Here is a 17,161-nt window from a genome sequence, read left to right on the forward strand (position 1 = left end):
CTGCCACGGCGAGATTATCCGTTAGATATGCCAAGAAATCGTTTTGGAAGCAGCAATGATAAAGTCCCTAATTTACAAAAAAAACCCTAAGTTTTCACAGAATCCCAAAGCCGACAGTTTTTTCTCAAAGACCAGGGATTTTTCTGCCAGCTGTCAGCACGTGAACAGTACAAAGATACAATGAGGGCAGCAGCAGAATTAAACTGAGGACAGCTGCGTACCAGGGACTGGTGACAACCAACAGACAGAAAAATGCCTCAGTACCCTAGCTCTACCTTTCCAATCCATCTTTCAGGCAGATAATTTTGCCTTTGCTGTATCTTTGTGGAACTTCCTTCAATTTTCAGCATTCCTCTCAACACTATTAGGATTTACACAAACAGTCTCTATAGCAAAATGCCAGCACCTGCCAGCTCACCTGTCTGCAATTCCACTTAGCAAACCAGGTCTATCACAGAAGAGATTACAGAAACTCTGCAGAGTTCCTGTTTGGATTTTTGTTTTCAGTCCCTTTAGTATGAAGTTGCATGGTTAACAGTATATAGACAGTTAAATGTCTGCACATTTTTAATGTTATACTTTGTGTCACATTTTTTTTTGCTTTTAATGAGATGTGGAAGTTCCAGAATCATGTACCTGGTACTACAACTTGGAAAGTTTTAAACAGCCTCATTTTCTAAGAAGTGACTGACTATGCTGCTAAAGGTGTAACAGCAAAAGAACACAAAAAAAAAACCCAAAACAAAAGGCAGCTGTCAGAGGATGTTTTCCTTGCTGTTGATGTGAGGAGGGCTCTTCCACACCGGGAGAGAATGCAATTATTTCAGTCTTTAGTAATAAACAATAGATTTCCATCTGACAGGAAAGAGGACTAAAATTAAAAACACAAAAGAAGTCTCAATTTATCCAATGATGAACAGATCAATTGATGCATTTTGCAGTATCATCCCCAAAACTCATTTTTGCAGTCAGTCAGAACAAACATCCTAACTTTGAGAGCTAGATGACAGCAAGAGAGATCCTTAATTACAGAGATGTGGTTTTTTAAAGGTGTAAGAATTGCACTCTTTGCATCAACCTTTATTGCCTCTGAACAAAAATGCTGTCTTGACAGCCTCCAAGTTCAGATTCTAAAGGGCAATTAGAGTTTAGTGCCAAATGCATAAAATTTTCAAACTGAATGTTACACAAATAACACTTCCCCCCCCCCCCCCCCCCCGCCACTGTTTATGTTTTTACTCAAATCTAAAAGCCAGCAATCATGAAAAGACAAGAAACCTATGCAGAGAAACTCTACGCTAACACATGGACAACACAAGGACACCAGTGGCACCACCACTTCCTTTCTATCAGGGAAGGGTGGTTTTTTTGTATTTTCAGCATTCACATATAAACTTCAAATCCTCAAAATAAATACCTGTCAGAGTGCTTCACAAGCATCCCAAAGAAAACTATCTACAAATCATACATTCAGCTACTCTGTCATTTTCAAAACTTCCAACCATCATTGCTTTTACAAGCCTGAACTTTCATAGCTGGGAAGGTTGCATGTCAGCTACATATTTAAGGAGCTATAATGTTTATCATCTGAATTCACTTTCCATTGTCACGTGGCTTTACCAAATACTGTTCTACAGACAGGAGAAGCTTAAGAGATGTGTGCAAAAGAATCACTGTCAGACTTGATTCATGGCTTCCCTATTGTGGGATCATACCATTACTTTGAAACCAACTCAAAACGAGTCATCAGAGTACAGTTTGAACACTGACAATGGAATTCTGGTCCCCACACAAATCAGTAGGAAGACCAGAATTTCAACCCTTGATACATAAAAACCTTGTAGAGAAACATTAGTAAACAAAAGTTTTTATGAGTCAGGAAAACCTATTAAAAAATCCTTGTAAGTCATAAAAACCATTTCAATGTGAAATTTGTAAAATACCACCCTATTTATTCTCTAGGCTTTTCTAGCAACATATGACTTTATCATAACATATCTGTAGAAATCTGATGATTAAGAAACAATATTTTTTCTTAAGTGCAGCTACTTAAACATCTGTGAGTTTGCAAAGTTGAGCTGAAGTCTCTTTACAGGGCAAAAAATTGCACACAATTTTCAACCTTTTAACTTCTGATTCTCCATGTCATTGAGGGTACGGCACGTAACAGTCTGGAGGGGAGCCAATGCTGCTCACTGGGCTCCGGGTATTTGACTCATAAGAATTTGGAGCAATTCCAACCACGCCATCATTTTGAGGGGTTTCTCCTTTCAAAAAGTCATCGTCTTCATCTTCAGAAGTACCCTGTATAAATTCAAAAAGGATCAGTGAGAGCAGAAAGATATTCCAGGTTTCTATTAAGATCTGACAGAAGTAATGAATGCTGAGACCAAAAAGGCCATTTCTAGAATACACTCTGAAATGTTGCAATAATCTAATCTGCTAATCAAAATGCTATAGGAACGTTTACAAAAGTTACCAGTTAACAAAGCTACAACGCTGTGAAGTATTTTTACATGTCATCATAGGAAGGAAATTAAAACACAACATTTGAAGAACACAGATATCTGACACAGGATAGATATTTGGCAAGAAGGTAAACAGACTACACAGGAGCTTTAGAAGGATGTAATTCAGGACCTGGGTTGTTCTACAACTGTCATGACCAGCTGGCATAGTAAGAGAATCACATGTCTCTCATTATGAAATACAGGAACTAAATCACATCCACAAAGTGGATTTCCCAGTGACATCAGCACGTCTGTATTCTGAGAGCATTCCCAGTGGTCCTGTGCTGCTAAACTAACTACTCTGCAGAACAGGGGAAAAGTGTTCTCGAAGTAAGAACCAATCAATCCCCAAAGCGTCTTAATTTCAATCACAGCTCCCATAAATGTTTACTGTACTCATATCTACTCAAAAAAATGAATACAGCAATAGAAGCAGCTGATAGAGATTCAGCAAAAGCTGAACTGCATTTTGGTCAGAAGAGATTACCCTTTTAATGGGTTTCTTCAGATTCTCAAGATCTTCAGCGCTCAGCTCTTCCCAAAATTGATAAAAAGGATCAATAATCTTCTTCGACCTGAAAGAGGAATTACAATATAAAATGCTTGGCATTTTGATAACCATCTGTAGGGTTTCACAAACTATTGAATTAATCCCTTGAAGAAATAACTCTACTTTGCTGATAGGTACAAATTACAATTGTTTGCTTGAGGAGTTCTGATAGTCAGGTTTCCCAATTCCTAGGTGGGTATTTTTAACAGCTACACTATGCTTGCAAGTAAGCATAATTTTCTTCCAAATTTTTAGAATATTAGATGGCTTCTTCTAATAATTTTTACCTCCAAAGATCTTCCTTCTGTAAAGATGGATTTTTTTTTAAAAGATACAAAAAAAGCCAGAATGTTGCCCTCTAACATTAAAGTGATTAACACATCATAGGACTAGACATTTTGAAAAGCTGCAAATAATCCACTATTCATTAAAAAAAAGCAAGATATTTTAAATAAGCTGAAGTCTCTGATCAAGAAGCAATACACTCAAAATGCAAAAAACCCAAAAACAAAAAAATTATGCAAACAAAATATGTATTAGGCTAACATTATGATATTTTACAGACTGCTTATAACAAGGAAAGCCAAAAGAAAAGTCATGAAAAGTTAACTGGACCTTCCAGGAAACTGGGTCCTGGGTTCCTTCTTCAGCGCTATATGCCACAGTGGGAGTAAATTTCAAGGCAAACCTTTGACAATCTCTGGTTAAAATATGCAACATGAAAAGTACTAAAGATCAGGGAAGAAAGTGAACTGTAGAAACACTGACATTTTCTTACAGGTTTTAGTTTGTTATTTCCTACAAGGCAGAAACAAGTTATTTTTGAACTATACCTTTTGAGCATGTAGGGATCAAAAGGGAAGAAACTGTCAAGTGGGTTAGTGCATGTCTGCACAAGGTCGCCCCCAGTGCCGCTCCGAACAACTGGTATAAACTGCCTATTGTTCCTCTCGATAATTGTGTAGCAGAACACCAACTGGTATTTCCTTTAATAAGGTAATAAAGAAAAGATAAGCATTTCTAGCACACAGAAAGCAAAACTTTCAGATAATATTAAATTATGAAGTGGTTTTTTTTTTAAACAAACATCACATCTATATTCCATTTTCCAACTGGAATTTTCAAGATAGTCACAAGGTAAGGAATCTACTACCTCCCTCTGCACTCCTATAAACTTTATGTCAAGTAGAATCGTATTGGCTCCAACACAAAGCAATCAGTTTCATAGTCCTCTAGGATTTAATTGGAACTGAACCAGAAATACACTTATCCCACCTAGAATATGGGCAATGTAATATGAGCTCTCTTGGATAATACTTAATACTGTGCCTAACAAAACCCATGTTCTAAATACTATGCCCTTTTTAGATGCGCGCACACACGCACTCTTACCAAGCTGAAATTGAAATAAATGAGTAAGTACCTGGTGATGGCAGCAAACAAGTTCACAACAGAGGGTATACAAATCTTCAGAGGGTTTAGCTGACACATGACAATGCGCTCAAAATTTAAACTCTGCAGATATGACAGACCTTCAAAATAAGAACAATTGACAAATATAGGTTATATATAATACAAGCCTAACTTAATTTCTAAGAATTTTCATTTTGACCAGCCTGCACTCCGCACAACATCAGAGCAGTGCACCCTAGGATGCTCTCTTACAGTAGACATCTAGCTCACAGCTTGTGCAACAGAAAATCTACTCTGAATAACGGTAACCTGCCAAAGCCAAGGGATCCTTCTAATACAGACAGTACACTTACACACCCATTACAGGCACTGACAGAGGCACAGAGTAATCAAAAAAGATTATTAATTGAAGCCCACACTAGTTTTATGCAGCTGGAATTCAAACATGCTCAGTAAGTGGGGCCAGAAATCATTACCTGCATTGTTTCCAGCAGTGGGGAAGAACAAGATTATTCAGCTTGGTAGCCCAACAGGTGTACAAGCCATATCATTTTATTTAGAGGACAACAACATAAACTTGCCATCTGATACTTGACTGAATTGACCATTACAAAACACATCAACAGTAAGACTCGCAAATGAATCCCAATACTGTTCAAACCTAATACACTCACCTTTCCTTAAGTTGCCGTCCAAAAGCTGCTTATGACGGAAAATAAGCGTATAGAACGCTGCCTGACATGTAGAATAAAATGGCCCATGGAGAGCTACATCACAGTAAGCATTAGCCCCTGTATCCTGATTATCAATGTATTTATGCATCCAGTTAACCAGAAGATCCAGGCATGCTTTTACTGTACTATAATGAAGGAAAAAACACAAGTGTAAAAATAGCACCTGAAATGGTGTAGAAAAGACGTTAAACAAGTATTCAAGGATCTCAGTGGTTATCAAAACACCAGTAAGAAAATTTCTTTGTAAAATAGGAGATTCTGTTATGAGCTTTCTCCCTCATCTCAGCATCAAATAACTCAGCATATCAGCACTGAAAACCCTAAGCAGTGAAAGCACAAGATGCCAGAAGAGATGAATCCACGAATACATGTTACGTGTGAAACACACAGTAAACAATTAGAATCCTGGGCTACAGGTAGTACAAAGAGATGCCTCCCGTGTCTAACAAGTAATTCCAATATCAAATTAAGCTCAACATTAAAGTCACCAAGTCCACCCTGAATGGCATAAAAATACAGAATGTGTATGTACAAAAGAAGACATTTTCACCCATCTGCCGAAGTATTCTAATACATCCGTATCAAAACACTTGAACACTTCCCTGTCTCAGAGTCTACATAAAATGCCTAACATAAGGCATTAAAAATACCTGCTGCTGAACAACAGGCATATCTGGCATCCATGACTCCACCTGTAGTCAACATAAACCTACCTGTGCTCAGCATTTCTTGGTAAGTGAAGCCTTAAACAGCAAGTCATAAATCCCAGCAATCATTAGTCTGCATCATGTAAATGCAAAATTTTCCTGGAAACTTCAAGACAATACTGAAACAGTATTGTAGAAAGGACAAACAAGACTATTGATATAGGCTTACGGGCAAAGCAGCAGGAATAGACGACCATCACTGAGTGTGCATTCTATGAATTCTGTTCTTAACCTCAGCAACCATCATGAATTGTTTGGTTCTGCTCATATACCAAAACAACTTACACAACTGGAATAAATTTAGCTCTTGCCAAGAAGCTGCCAATATAACTCCCAGCAGTCTGCCTGATCACTGAAGGATTGTTTGGATCTTGCAGTTTTTTCCAAAGATGGTCTAAAAACGCCTCAGCAAACCCCTGGAAACAAGATACATAGAAATCGTGAGTTGTTATGCTGAAAACATTGTTTAAGTAACAGATTCCTAATACTCAAGTCCCACAATTTCCATAACCAAACTATTAGAAAAAAAACTACCTATAACCAGAGAAAATAACTGTTCCTACACATGATGGAAAACCAATCTTTTCTGTGTCTTTTTTCTATACTTAGTTGTAAAAAGTAAATGGAACCAGAAGCCTAGGAAAGAGTCAGGAATAGATACACCAGAAGAGTTTAAAAACAAGAGCAGTAAGAAGGTGAACGCGAAGTGACTTTTCACTGTTTCTTGTGGCAGGTCAGGGATACCCAATGAAAACAGCAGGAAGGCAAATTTAGAGAAACAAAAGTGATTCTTCACCTTAAACAGTTATATTGTGGAACTTTCTGCCACAGAAGTTCATGACACCAAAAATTCACATCAGTACAAAAAGCATAGTATCATGAGGCGTTTTCTCCTTGAATTTGCCCATCATGGGCTGTTACCATGAAAGAACATCACTTTGGCTCAGGAAGTTACTAAACTGCTGCTGGAGGCTGAAAAAGCATTCTAGGAAAGCACCATAACATGCTTGCCCCATCCTGATATTTCTTCCAACACATCCACTATTCACCACTGCCAGAGACAGGGCATCAGCTTAACTGGATCTTTAGCTACTCTCATGCAAAAAAAAAAAAAAAAAAAAGTTCTTATTTTTATATGGTAAGAGAAAGAACAATCATTTGCTTCGGAGATATGGGAAAACGAGAGGGGAACAAACAGCAGACAAAAATTTCAAACTGAAGAGCTAACACAGTGTCTTTAAAATGGTTTGGGGATGCTGAAGAAGCTTGCTGGAGCACTGTGTCTCTGGTCCAAGAGTCCAACTGATTCTTGTAAAAGAGGTCTGTTGAACAAGTTCCTTCACACTAGCTTAGTGTGAAGCTGTTTGCAGCTGTTTGCAGTTTATGAAGAACATGGGAAGAGCAGCCACATAAAGAAAAACCTGAAGAAGGGAATAACAGAGAAGGAAAAGAAAGCAAAGACACTAATGAATCCTGATGTACTATCTTCAGACTAGAATTACAGCAGAAACCAATTATTTTTTGTTAAAAATGCCAAAACAAGGATGCAGAAATGTCAGAAGACACTACATTTTAAAAACAGCTTCTACTCACCAATTTAAAGCTACAGATATAGAACATGAAATACTGTACATGGCATGAAGCATGAGTTGGTAAAATGAGCTTATCAAAAACAGAAACCAGATCCCGATACAAATCCTTTGTGTTTTTGATGTCAAGCTTGCCTACACAACAAAAAAAGAAAACAACAAAATGAGTCATTTCAGGTTTTTTTCCTGCCCTTAGGCTGCAAAAGCAGCATTTCTATCTTTCTAAACCAGTAAGAAATACATAAAGAAACACTGTTAACCAACTTCTAGGCTTATCTGACATTTAAAAAATACAGCAAGACCTTACAGGTCTTCAGTTCTACTGCTTTTTACATTGGTCTATATGGAGAATATCTGTGTGTGCGCACACACACACGTATAAAACCGGTAGACATGCAGATTTTGGAATAACGTGTTAATTCAGAAGAGCCAGAGGAAAACACTAAGAAATAAATTACCTGACTTATGGGAAAAATGGCAAAATGGTTTCTAAATATTCTGCTTTAAATATATCTAAGAAGTTCAGACACTTAATAAAAGTCAGTGTAAGACACTTCTTTCAGGTTTTTTCCTATAACACAAAGCCTTGCTGTAGCAATTCCAATTGAGGGACACGGCTGGTTGTTTTAATCTACTTCCAGTCCTTGTGATGTTGAAAGGATCCATAATTCTAATGCTCAATGCAATACAGTACACCAGATGATAAAACACTGTGGTTAAACAGAAAGTATCTCTAATCCCAAATTCTGTAGCACAACATAAAACCAAAACTCTATTTACCCTTATACCCTGTAATGCCACAGTTCAGATACAGTGTCATATTTATATAATTAAAGGTCTAGTCTTCAGATGGAGACATTTTGAAGTCATACATGTACTTTTGAATCCTCTGCCAATAACACTGGACAAAGGCAGAAATGTGGCCTACAGCCTGGCCTGCTGATGGCAGAGTTCTGCCACTAAAGGGTGAGGGCTCTATCTAGTAGCAGCAGAAAGCAAGAATTCCTCTTACGTCTTTCTTACTTGTTAGCAAAACAACAAATCCGGTTATAGTTCAAGCGTTCTTACCATCCACGTGGCAAACATCTTTAATATAGGAAAACAGGATGGTCATCAAAATATCAAGGCGCTCTGCAAGTGGATGGGCCATTCTTTCACTACTGGAAGATGCAACTTTGTTTCCTTTTCTTTCCTCATCTTCCTCCTGGTAGATAAAATGGCAGCCATGTAGCTTTTATATACACAACATCATAAGGACAGAAATTACAGGAAAACTGAAACTAACTTTCTCTTTCAGTGATATGCTAAAGTTTTCTTTTTTTGAAAAAGCAGTATCTAATTACATAGCTTAGTGTAAGCAAATTTTTGTAAACTAAGCCAACTACCATGAATTCTTTAATTGCCTTTATGTATACCTGCTTGTGTTTTTACAGAATGAAATTCATTCACTGCATGCATGCTGGGTATTTACATGAATGAAGTCAGCACCCAGCGAACACATTCATCAGCTGTTCAGGTTTCAAGAGCTGTGTGCAGTGCAGTAACGACAAGGCAATAATGCATTCCTACACTGTCTTAGTTCAGAGCCACCTCAAAAGTGAATTTTATTTTTTTTTAAGCAAAAAGAAACAAACTTCTAGTAGAACAAGATAGCCAACCATGTCAAAAAGTCCCTCCTCTGCAGGTTTTTCCTCACTATCAGAGCTATTAGCGGTTTCTTCAGCGTCTTCAATATCTTGCTGTGGAGTACTGACCTACAGTTGGAAACAAGAAATTACGTTTTGTAAGACCATGACAATAATATGTAACCTTTTTTTATTATTTATATAAGAAATTATAACACAAGTAATTTCTTGACTAGATTTTTGTCCTTAATTAAATAAACGTTGTAAAAGGGATTTATATGTATGTAATACACAAACACATACTCCAAACTGCCTGAAACTTTACCTCCAGAATACAAGCTTTCCCCAGACTGTTACATGCTGAGGTTCTCCAAAATAAAAAGCCTTGATCATTTACAGTGCTACTCCTCCTGTCTTTTTTAAGACTGTAAATCCTTTTACTTCAAAGGGGTAATAAAACAGATGAACCACACAGAGAAGCACATTCTCTGCACATCAGCACTGATCACCGTGAAACAGTTATTTTGATTCTGGCACAGAGGTTCCATGCAGGGTATAACAGTACACATGATACAGTTACCCTCAGGTGTGGGAACATCTTCAGACTGGGAATAAAGTGTAAATTTGGTTGCATTTGTACTCATGATCATGAGCACTACTGCAACATATTGTTTATTGAGCTTGACACTGAAGCATTTTTCTTCTCTCGCCCTGTGTGTTTTAACACCAAGCTTCCTTAAAAAATGATACAGAACAAACTTACATCCAACTTCAACAGCTTTTCAACAATAAGCTCCAAAATTTGAAGCCTCAGAGTTGGAAGGTACACCGTAACTCGTAGCAGGTTATGAACATAACATTCCTATAACACAAAATTAATTGAAATGTGTAATAATGTTAACAGAAAGTCTCATTTCTGCCAAGGATTTTTAGAAAACAAGTAATTTGTTATCTAAAGAGCCAGAAATAGTTTTGAACAGACTGTATTACATCTGGAATAAGTTAGTATATAAGCCAAACATCAACTTTCAATTGTTAAGCAGTGTTATCATTAACTTCTTAATCTACTACTTCCAAGCAAATTTTTTCAACTATCTCCAGTCAGAATGATTATAAATATTCTATAAGAAAAGTTACTAATTTCAACAGGAATTTTTCTCTAAACTTTCTCTAGGAAAATTAAATCAACAAGCATATTCCTCACTACATCTAGAACCAGGTAGAGTAGAACTGTTTAAAGCAAGACTAAATACATCTTTATTTCAGGTTATTATAACACACTGACAACAATTCTAAATTCCAAAGGTAAGTCTCTTCAGCGTTGTTCTGATTATAATTCACACAGGTTAACAGACAGTGTACACATATGCACATGTATGTACAGAAGACAATGTTGCAACTTTCACATAGCAAAATTGTCAAGTCAATACATAGCATTAGGTGAAGTGCCACATTTAAGTACACCATAGCCTCTTTGTGAATATGCATTATAACACAACCTTTAATTACATGAGCACATATGATTTTTCCACAGGCCATCTGGCTCGCTTAGTACATAAAATGGATAGAGCTAGTTAATGAGAACATATAAATTGGAAATATTTAAAAAACAATGCATGGACCATATTTTTATTACACTTCATTCAAACTTTGTTTTCAGGGCACAGTTATGAATTTCTTCACAATTTGTTCCTCAGTGAGCTGCTAAAATAAATAAATAAAAAATCTTCTCCTAACACCAGGTAAGAGCTATTATCCCCCTCATTTCACAGATAGGGAACTGATGCCCCAAAGTTATCTGGATTTAAAAAAACAACAACAACAAAAAAAAACCCACAAACCAAAAACTATCAAGGTATACAAAGAACTTCGGGGGTTCCTCAGCACTTGGTAAGTTCGAAACACAGCTCCAACTGAACTTGTCTGGTAGAGCAGGACTCTGCCTTTCTGTAAAATAAAGTGCCAGCATATCAAGTTGGAACAAGTAAATACAGAGATCACACAGAAGCTGTAGCCTGTCAAAAGTTTCCAGCTTGTTTTTCACCACATAAGCACTATAACAAAGATGTAATAAAACAACTTAACACCCTACACTACTGGCAAGTTGGATTTCACCTGTAACATCCATTGCTTTCTGTCTGCTTATCAAAACCCCTGTTCTTCTGATAAATACTTCCCAGTTTTGACAGCAAATGAGACAGGTATCCTACCGCCTCCTTACTATACAACCCTGAGATTCATCGTCAAAGAGGTCCATCTTGTGCATTGAATAAGAAAGCAATCCTGTGGAAAAGATATGCAGTTATGTCATTAAAGACTGGCATAATGCTTATGCACAAGGAACTTTAGTATAAGGTTGTCCAAGCATACTTAACAGACACACCAATATACATACGTATATATGTGTGTATATAAAAATAAAAAACAAGAATCTTTAGAAATACCCTCAAAAATCTGCCACCACGTGAGTTGTCATACTATATTTATAAAGTGTGAAGTGAACAAATACAAATATTCACAACTCTTACCAGAGTCCTTTCTGATTTATTGATGAAAGGAAAGTTTTCCACAAGTATCGGCATGAGAAATTGTGGTGTCCTACAATTTAAAAAAACAAAACAAAACAAAACAAAAAAAAACACCAACCAAAAGTTATAGGTTATTACAAGAGCAAGTGTTGAAGCTCCAGCACTCTAATGACAGACTGGAATAAGCTTATTTCACTGTAACTTTTTTTTAAGGTAAGTAATTGTATAAAATTTGTTTTTGCAAGGATCACAGAACAGATAATAAGTGGCAGACTTTCACTGTGGACTTGTTAGAAGCCACTTCAAATACATTGCTATAAATGTGACTTTCTCAACTACCTATTTACATTAACAGGATTTTCAGCTGCTGATGCCTATGGAAATTTCATAATGACTGGATACAGCGTTCTACCAGTTAGTTAATATTAGGAAAAATCATACAATGAAATTAAGTATTATACTTCAAATTAAGACACAAAAAAAAACAACAAACCCAACAATTCATCAGTTCACAAGTTTTAAATATGCAAGGAAAGGGCATACAAAACCACATGGTTATATACTTACGAAGGAACATATCTTGCAACAGTTTGCAATGCTCTATGGCATGTATTAAAGTTTTCAGAGAGGTCTAGAGAAAGAAAAAAGTACTCTTAGGCATTTGGTTACAGGAAACTAAATAAGGAACTAGCAAAAACAGTTTGTATCAACTAGACATTTTAAAGATTCCCGAAGAAATTGCATTTGCCAAAATGTGGGATTTGTCAGGTTTGGCTTTTTTTTTTTTTTTTTTTTAAGTTGAACTGCCTTACTACCAAAATAAGCATGCAAAATAATTCCAAATAAAATTCATGGCACCCCAATCAATAAACTCTGGATGTGCTGCCAGCCCCAAGGCCAGGTATTGTTGTTACAGGCTCTCATACCGAATGCTAAAATTGGAATCCAAAATTTATCCCACAATACACAAATATTTAGAACATAATGTTAAATCCCAGTCTGTAATTAGATAAAATCTATCTAAAGATTATGCCTTGTTTTCACAAGAGTCACACAAACAGATAATTAGGCTTCTATAACAGGCTTTTGTATCCAAACAGTGTCACAAGTGTAGAGCAGAAGAGCAGCTGGGTCATCACAAGAACTTATTCCAGCGTTCAAGATAAAAAAACCACGAAATTCTTGAAAGACATTTAGCTATCTGTTTGCCTTATCAATAAATACTTATAACAAAATGCCACATAATTAGTGTATCAATTGCATTTGAGCTTACCATAGGCAGAGAACAAAAAAAAGACTCAAGAATCCCACAAACTACCTAGTTTTATTGAGGTAAATAAAATGGAAACCAAACAACTCCTAGCTTTACTTTGTCTTTGAAACAATCTATGACTAGGAAAGTATTCCTGTGCATTCAGTCTTAGTCCTACAGATACTGCACCAGTAGGAATATATTGAAAGTAACAAGGAGTGGGTCACCACACCAGTGATGCGAGTACAAGAAAGTCTTTGACTTGGGAATTTACGGATGTACCATTTCTTAATGTTTTACATTAACTCAGCCAAATTAATCCTGTAAAAATGGAGCAACACGCACTGTATACTTCTTTGGTAAAGGTATTTGGTAAAAGTAAAAGCCATACTTCCTTTATACTCACTTTCATCATCATCATCAGAATCTGAAATATCCACATCATCTTCTCTGATGGTTATTCGAGCTAGCAAAAAGTGAGATTATCAAAATTGTACAGATCTCACAGGTAACAGTTTCAATGCCAAAATAAACACACTGGACAACAGTCTTCATCAGGACTAATGCATCAAAATTATCCACAAGACCTTCTAAAATAAGCAGAAGCTCATCAAAAACACTGTTTCATTTGCAGAACCAGGAGGTTCTTGAGAACATCTGACATAATCCTCCCTTCAGCTTTTGGTTTTTAGTAATAGCAGCATTACAGAGTTCATCCCTTTCCAAGACGTCTTCATAAATGGGGTCTCCATTAGCCACTAGAATATGCCTTCAAAATTCTAGGCACAGAAAACTATCTGTATTGCAATTCAGCCATTCAAGTTAAGAGAGGAAATCAAGAGGAAAAAACCCCACCCAATAATTTGTTGTGTCATGCATTATATTTATACAGAATTTATCTAGGAAAGACGTTTTGATAAGCAAACAAAGAAGATTAAGAGAAAAATAACTTACAGGGGACAAACTGTGATACAATCATCCGGAGGCATGGCCTAAGATGGACAGTTTGTGCTGACACTAGATTGCCAAGAAAACCCAGATATTCTTCCACTACCTCTCGGCTTCTTTTCAACCATGGCAGCTTCTGAAAGTAAGCAAAGACCAAGATGTCAAAGAAAGATGTTTTGAGTGTACTAAACTCTTAACCTTCCCATATGACAAACAGATATTTACCAATAAAATGCTGACCAGCTGTTCAAGCTCTTTGGTCAAATATACAACAGAAGCTCGAAATTCATGCAGCCAATTAATGATCTGGGCATCCTTAAAATAAGCAGAAAAAAGAGATAAATATTCCAATAGACAGTACTGCTTATTACTATAAAATAACGAAATCCTTAAAATAAAAAGTCAAAGGTTAACATCATAAATAGAAATTATTTTCACATCAACATGCACGGAGTTTCTTTAAGTTTGTGTCCTCACAAATGAAACTTCTTGAATGCAAGAATAAATGCATACCAACTCCTAAACCAACAGCCTGCCTGGAAGGCTTAAGTTACAGACTACACAAGGCACACAAAACTCACACACGGTACATATTTAAACGAAATGGCATTCAATCTTCATTTTGTTTTCTTTTTGCTCTTCTTTAAGCAGAGGGGACATTCAAGTCTTGAAATGAGAGAGATATTGAAACAGTAGCAAATCTACACAAAATATTTCACACTGATTTTGTCTGTACACTCCAAAATGCCTGCCAAAACCAAAGTATTTTACCGAACATCCTCTTTAAAATAATTCAATCTAGGATTATGTTTCTTGCAGCATTCTGCTCATAGTTTTGTGATTTAATTAAAATGGAAAAAAGAAAAAAGTGGGGGGGGGAAAGAGGACAAAACCAGATAAAAAATATGGTGGGTACTCACAGCTATACAGAAGAGCATGACACAATACTTCTGGGTATAACTACTAGATGTATATGTATCTTACTGCTTAATTAAACAAGTTTTTAGTGAGAGCAGAAGGAGGTAAAAATTCATGCAACTCAAAGGCTGTGAAAGTCAGAAACCATGGTTTCATCTACAGAAGCAATCTGTAGACATCATCTTTCTAGGTCACTGATGCTCATTTGGAACAAAGACCCCCATCACAAAGCAAAAAGCTTCTCTAGAGTAAAGAGCCTGTAAGCATGAGAGATCATTTATCAAGTTTCTGCATATAAAATATATATATATAGAAACAGACAATTGCTTTTTTTCGTTTAGAGTTTTAATTCCAATAGTTTCCACAAAGCAAAAAGCTGTTAAATGCAGCGAGATGTTTGAAGCGTTGTACTTGGGTAGGCACCAGAATGACTTGCCTGATGATTATACTCTTGACAGCCGAGCTTCAAATCACCAGACCCATTACTACCAAGACTCTTACCTTTATGTCTGGATCTGACAGCTGATGTTTTAACAGCTCAAAATCTGTGGTCTCACCCTAGCAGGGAAAGAAAAGTAAGTATGAAACTTATCACCCACTCATTTTTTCCAGCAAAAAGTACAAATTTCGACAATGTATCTGCACAACCTGATATTGCTTAACAGTAACACAGAGAACACAAGTCAGCGAGAAAGCTTAAGGAAGACTGAAGCAGCAGTAAGAGATGCCCGTCCCTGAAAGACGACTGAAGCCGCTGGGTCACTGCAACGCTGCAGACACAGCTGTGATCACTCTGCACCTCTGGCACGAGCCGGGCTGTTCAGGACGTCACTCGGGTTGACTCACGGGGGAAATTTTTCCCCTCGCACAGCGATACCGCCTGACACAAGACCGCAGCACTCGGCCGCCTTCAGGTTTCTTTCCTAAGACTTCAGACACGGTCTTGTGTAAGACGAAACGCGCCCCCGCACTGGAACTGCATCCCAGGAACCAGCGCGCCAGCACCGGGCGGCAGCAGCAGCCGCGGGGCAGAGCCGCGCTCACCTTGTGGTACTTCAGCAAGATATCCGTCAGGGTCCCCCCGAACCGCACCGTCTTCCTGGGCGGAGAGCTGATGAACTCCTCCCCTCCCAGCATGGTCACGGCCCCCCGCCTGCGGGACAGCGAAGTCAAGTAAGCACCGGCGGCCTCACACCGACCACCCTCCCTCAGGGGCCTAGCTCGCCCCGGGGGCCCCGCCGGCACTGGGCCCCGGGCCCCGGGCGCGCGTCGCCCCTCGCACCGCACCGCCTCGTCCCCGCCGCCATCCCGCCTTGCCTTGAGCTGGCGGCAGCCCCTCGCGCGATGCCTGCCCGCGTCGCCACATGCCGCAGCCGGGCGGAAAGAGCGCTCACCCCGCCGGAAACGGGGAGCGCTCCTCCCCTCGCGCCATAGAGAGGCGCGGCTGGAAGGGCTGCAGCCGCTCTGCCCCTGCCGTCGATGGTGCCGGCGGACCGGGGGAGGCGGGCCGGGGCACGGAGGGGGCGGTTCCCTCCCTGGGAGCCGGGCGGGGGCAGCGGGAGGCTCCACCGGCGGCACCGGCTACTAAAGCCGGGCTTCCCCTCCGGGAGTGGGGCGGTGGGCTGGCGCAGAGGCACAGGTCGGGAGGCCTGGATGGTTTCGTCCTCTCCCTGTAGTTTAGCCCCATGCTAAACACAGCGCTGGTAGCGATAGCATTCCTTAAACACTCTGAATAAAATAGGGTAGGAACACTTCTGTCTCTGAACTACTTTTCCTCTCAAAACACACACAGACACACATATCCCGTTGAGAAAAAATCATTACCTGGATTAATTTCAACGGCCATGGGGTTTTGTTTCATTGTCTGAGGTTTGTTTTGCTTTATACACACCAGCTGACTATTTTAAAGGATGTAGTGGCTTGGAGATCAGAGAGTTCAGATGGAACAAAACATTAAATGCATAAAAGGCTTCAATAATTTTCAGAGCAACTTGGGTAAATATGAATGGAAACATGCATTTTACATGTAGTTCTTCAGAAATGTTCAATCTGCTCAAAATGGGTTACTTTACATATTCTACTAAATTAATGTTTAATTCCCCAACTCACAAACTAATTACAGCGACATATGACATGATTTGACCTTAGTTCTCTTCACCAGCTGTACATATTTGCTTATTCCCTACACAAGCTGCTACTGCAATAACTATCTCCCTCCTGGCAACTCTCACTCCCAGAAGGCACATTGAACAGATTTTTATAGAACTTACTAATAATTTAACTTCTCTATGAAGAAGGTGTTCCCATTTAAGTAAACCATATATACCACATTAAAACTTTCTTTAGATACAGTCCACATCTAAAAAGTCTAATACCAAGCATTTAGT

The 17,161-nt window shown here is 38.4% G+C and overlaps 1 protein-coding gene across 1 annotated transcript; it reads right to left on the minus strand.

The window, feature by feature from the left end:
• Nucleotides 1-1,319: 1,319 nt before the first annotated feature.
• Nucleotides 1,320-15,921, minus strand: RRN3 (RRN3 homolog, RNA polymerase I transcription factor). The gene is made up of 17 exons (XM_064461854.1): nucleotides 15,819-15,921; nucleotides 15,276-15,332; nucleotides 14,082-14,171; nucleotides 13,863-13,992; nucleotides 13,315-13,374; nucleotides 12,224-12,287; nucleotides 11,657-11,726; nucleotides 9,892-9,990; nucleotides 9,162-9,257; nucleotides 8,572-8,707; nucleotides 7,508-7,638; nucleotides 6,200-6,330; nucleotides 5,148-5,332; nucleotides 4,484-4,592; nucleotides 3,894-4,046; nucleotides 2,998-3,085; nucleotides 1,320-2,304 (listed from the first exon to the last, which is right to left on the minus strand). Exons 1-17 carry the CDS (start codon nucleotides 15,909-15,911, stop codon nucleotides 2,146-2,148), a joined length of 1,851 nt encoding a protein of 616 aa, XP_064317924.1. The 5' UTR covers nucleotides 15,912-15,921; the 3' UTR covers nucleotides 1,320-2,145.
• Between the last annotated feature and the right edge of the window lie 1,240 nt (nucleotides 15,922-17,161).

Source organism: Phalacrocorax carbo, chromosome 10 (assembly GCF_963921805.1).
Source record: "Phalacrocorax carbo chromosome 10, bPhaCar2.1, whole genome shotgun sequence".
Classification (NCBI taxonomy): Eukaryota; Metazoa; Chordata; class Aves; order Suliformes; family Phalacrocoracidae; genus Phalacrocorax; species Phalacrocorax carbo.

Coding starts and splice junctions, on each gene's coding strand:
- RRN3 (XM_064461854.1), bottom strand. CDS start 15,911: ATGCTGGGAGGGGAGGAGTTCATCAGCTCTCCGCCCAGGAAGACGGTG. Junction 13,993..14,081: donor AGCTGGTCAGCATTTTATTG/GTAAATATCTGT, acceptor GCTTACTTTCAG/AAGCTGCCATGGTTGAAAAG. Junction 4,047..4,483: donor TTGTTTGCTGCCATCACCAG/GTACTTACTCAT, acceptor ACCTTATTAAAG/GAAATACCAGTTGGTGTTCT.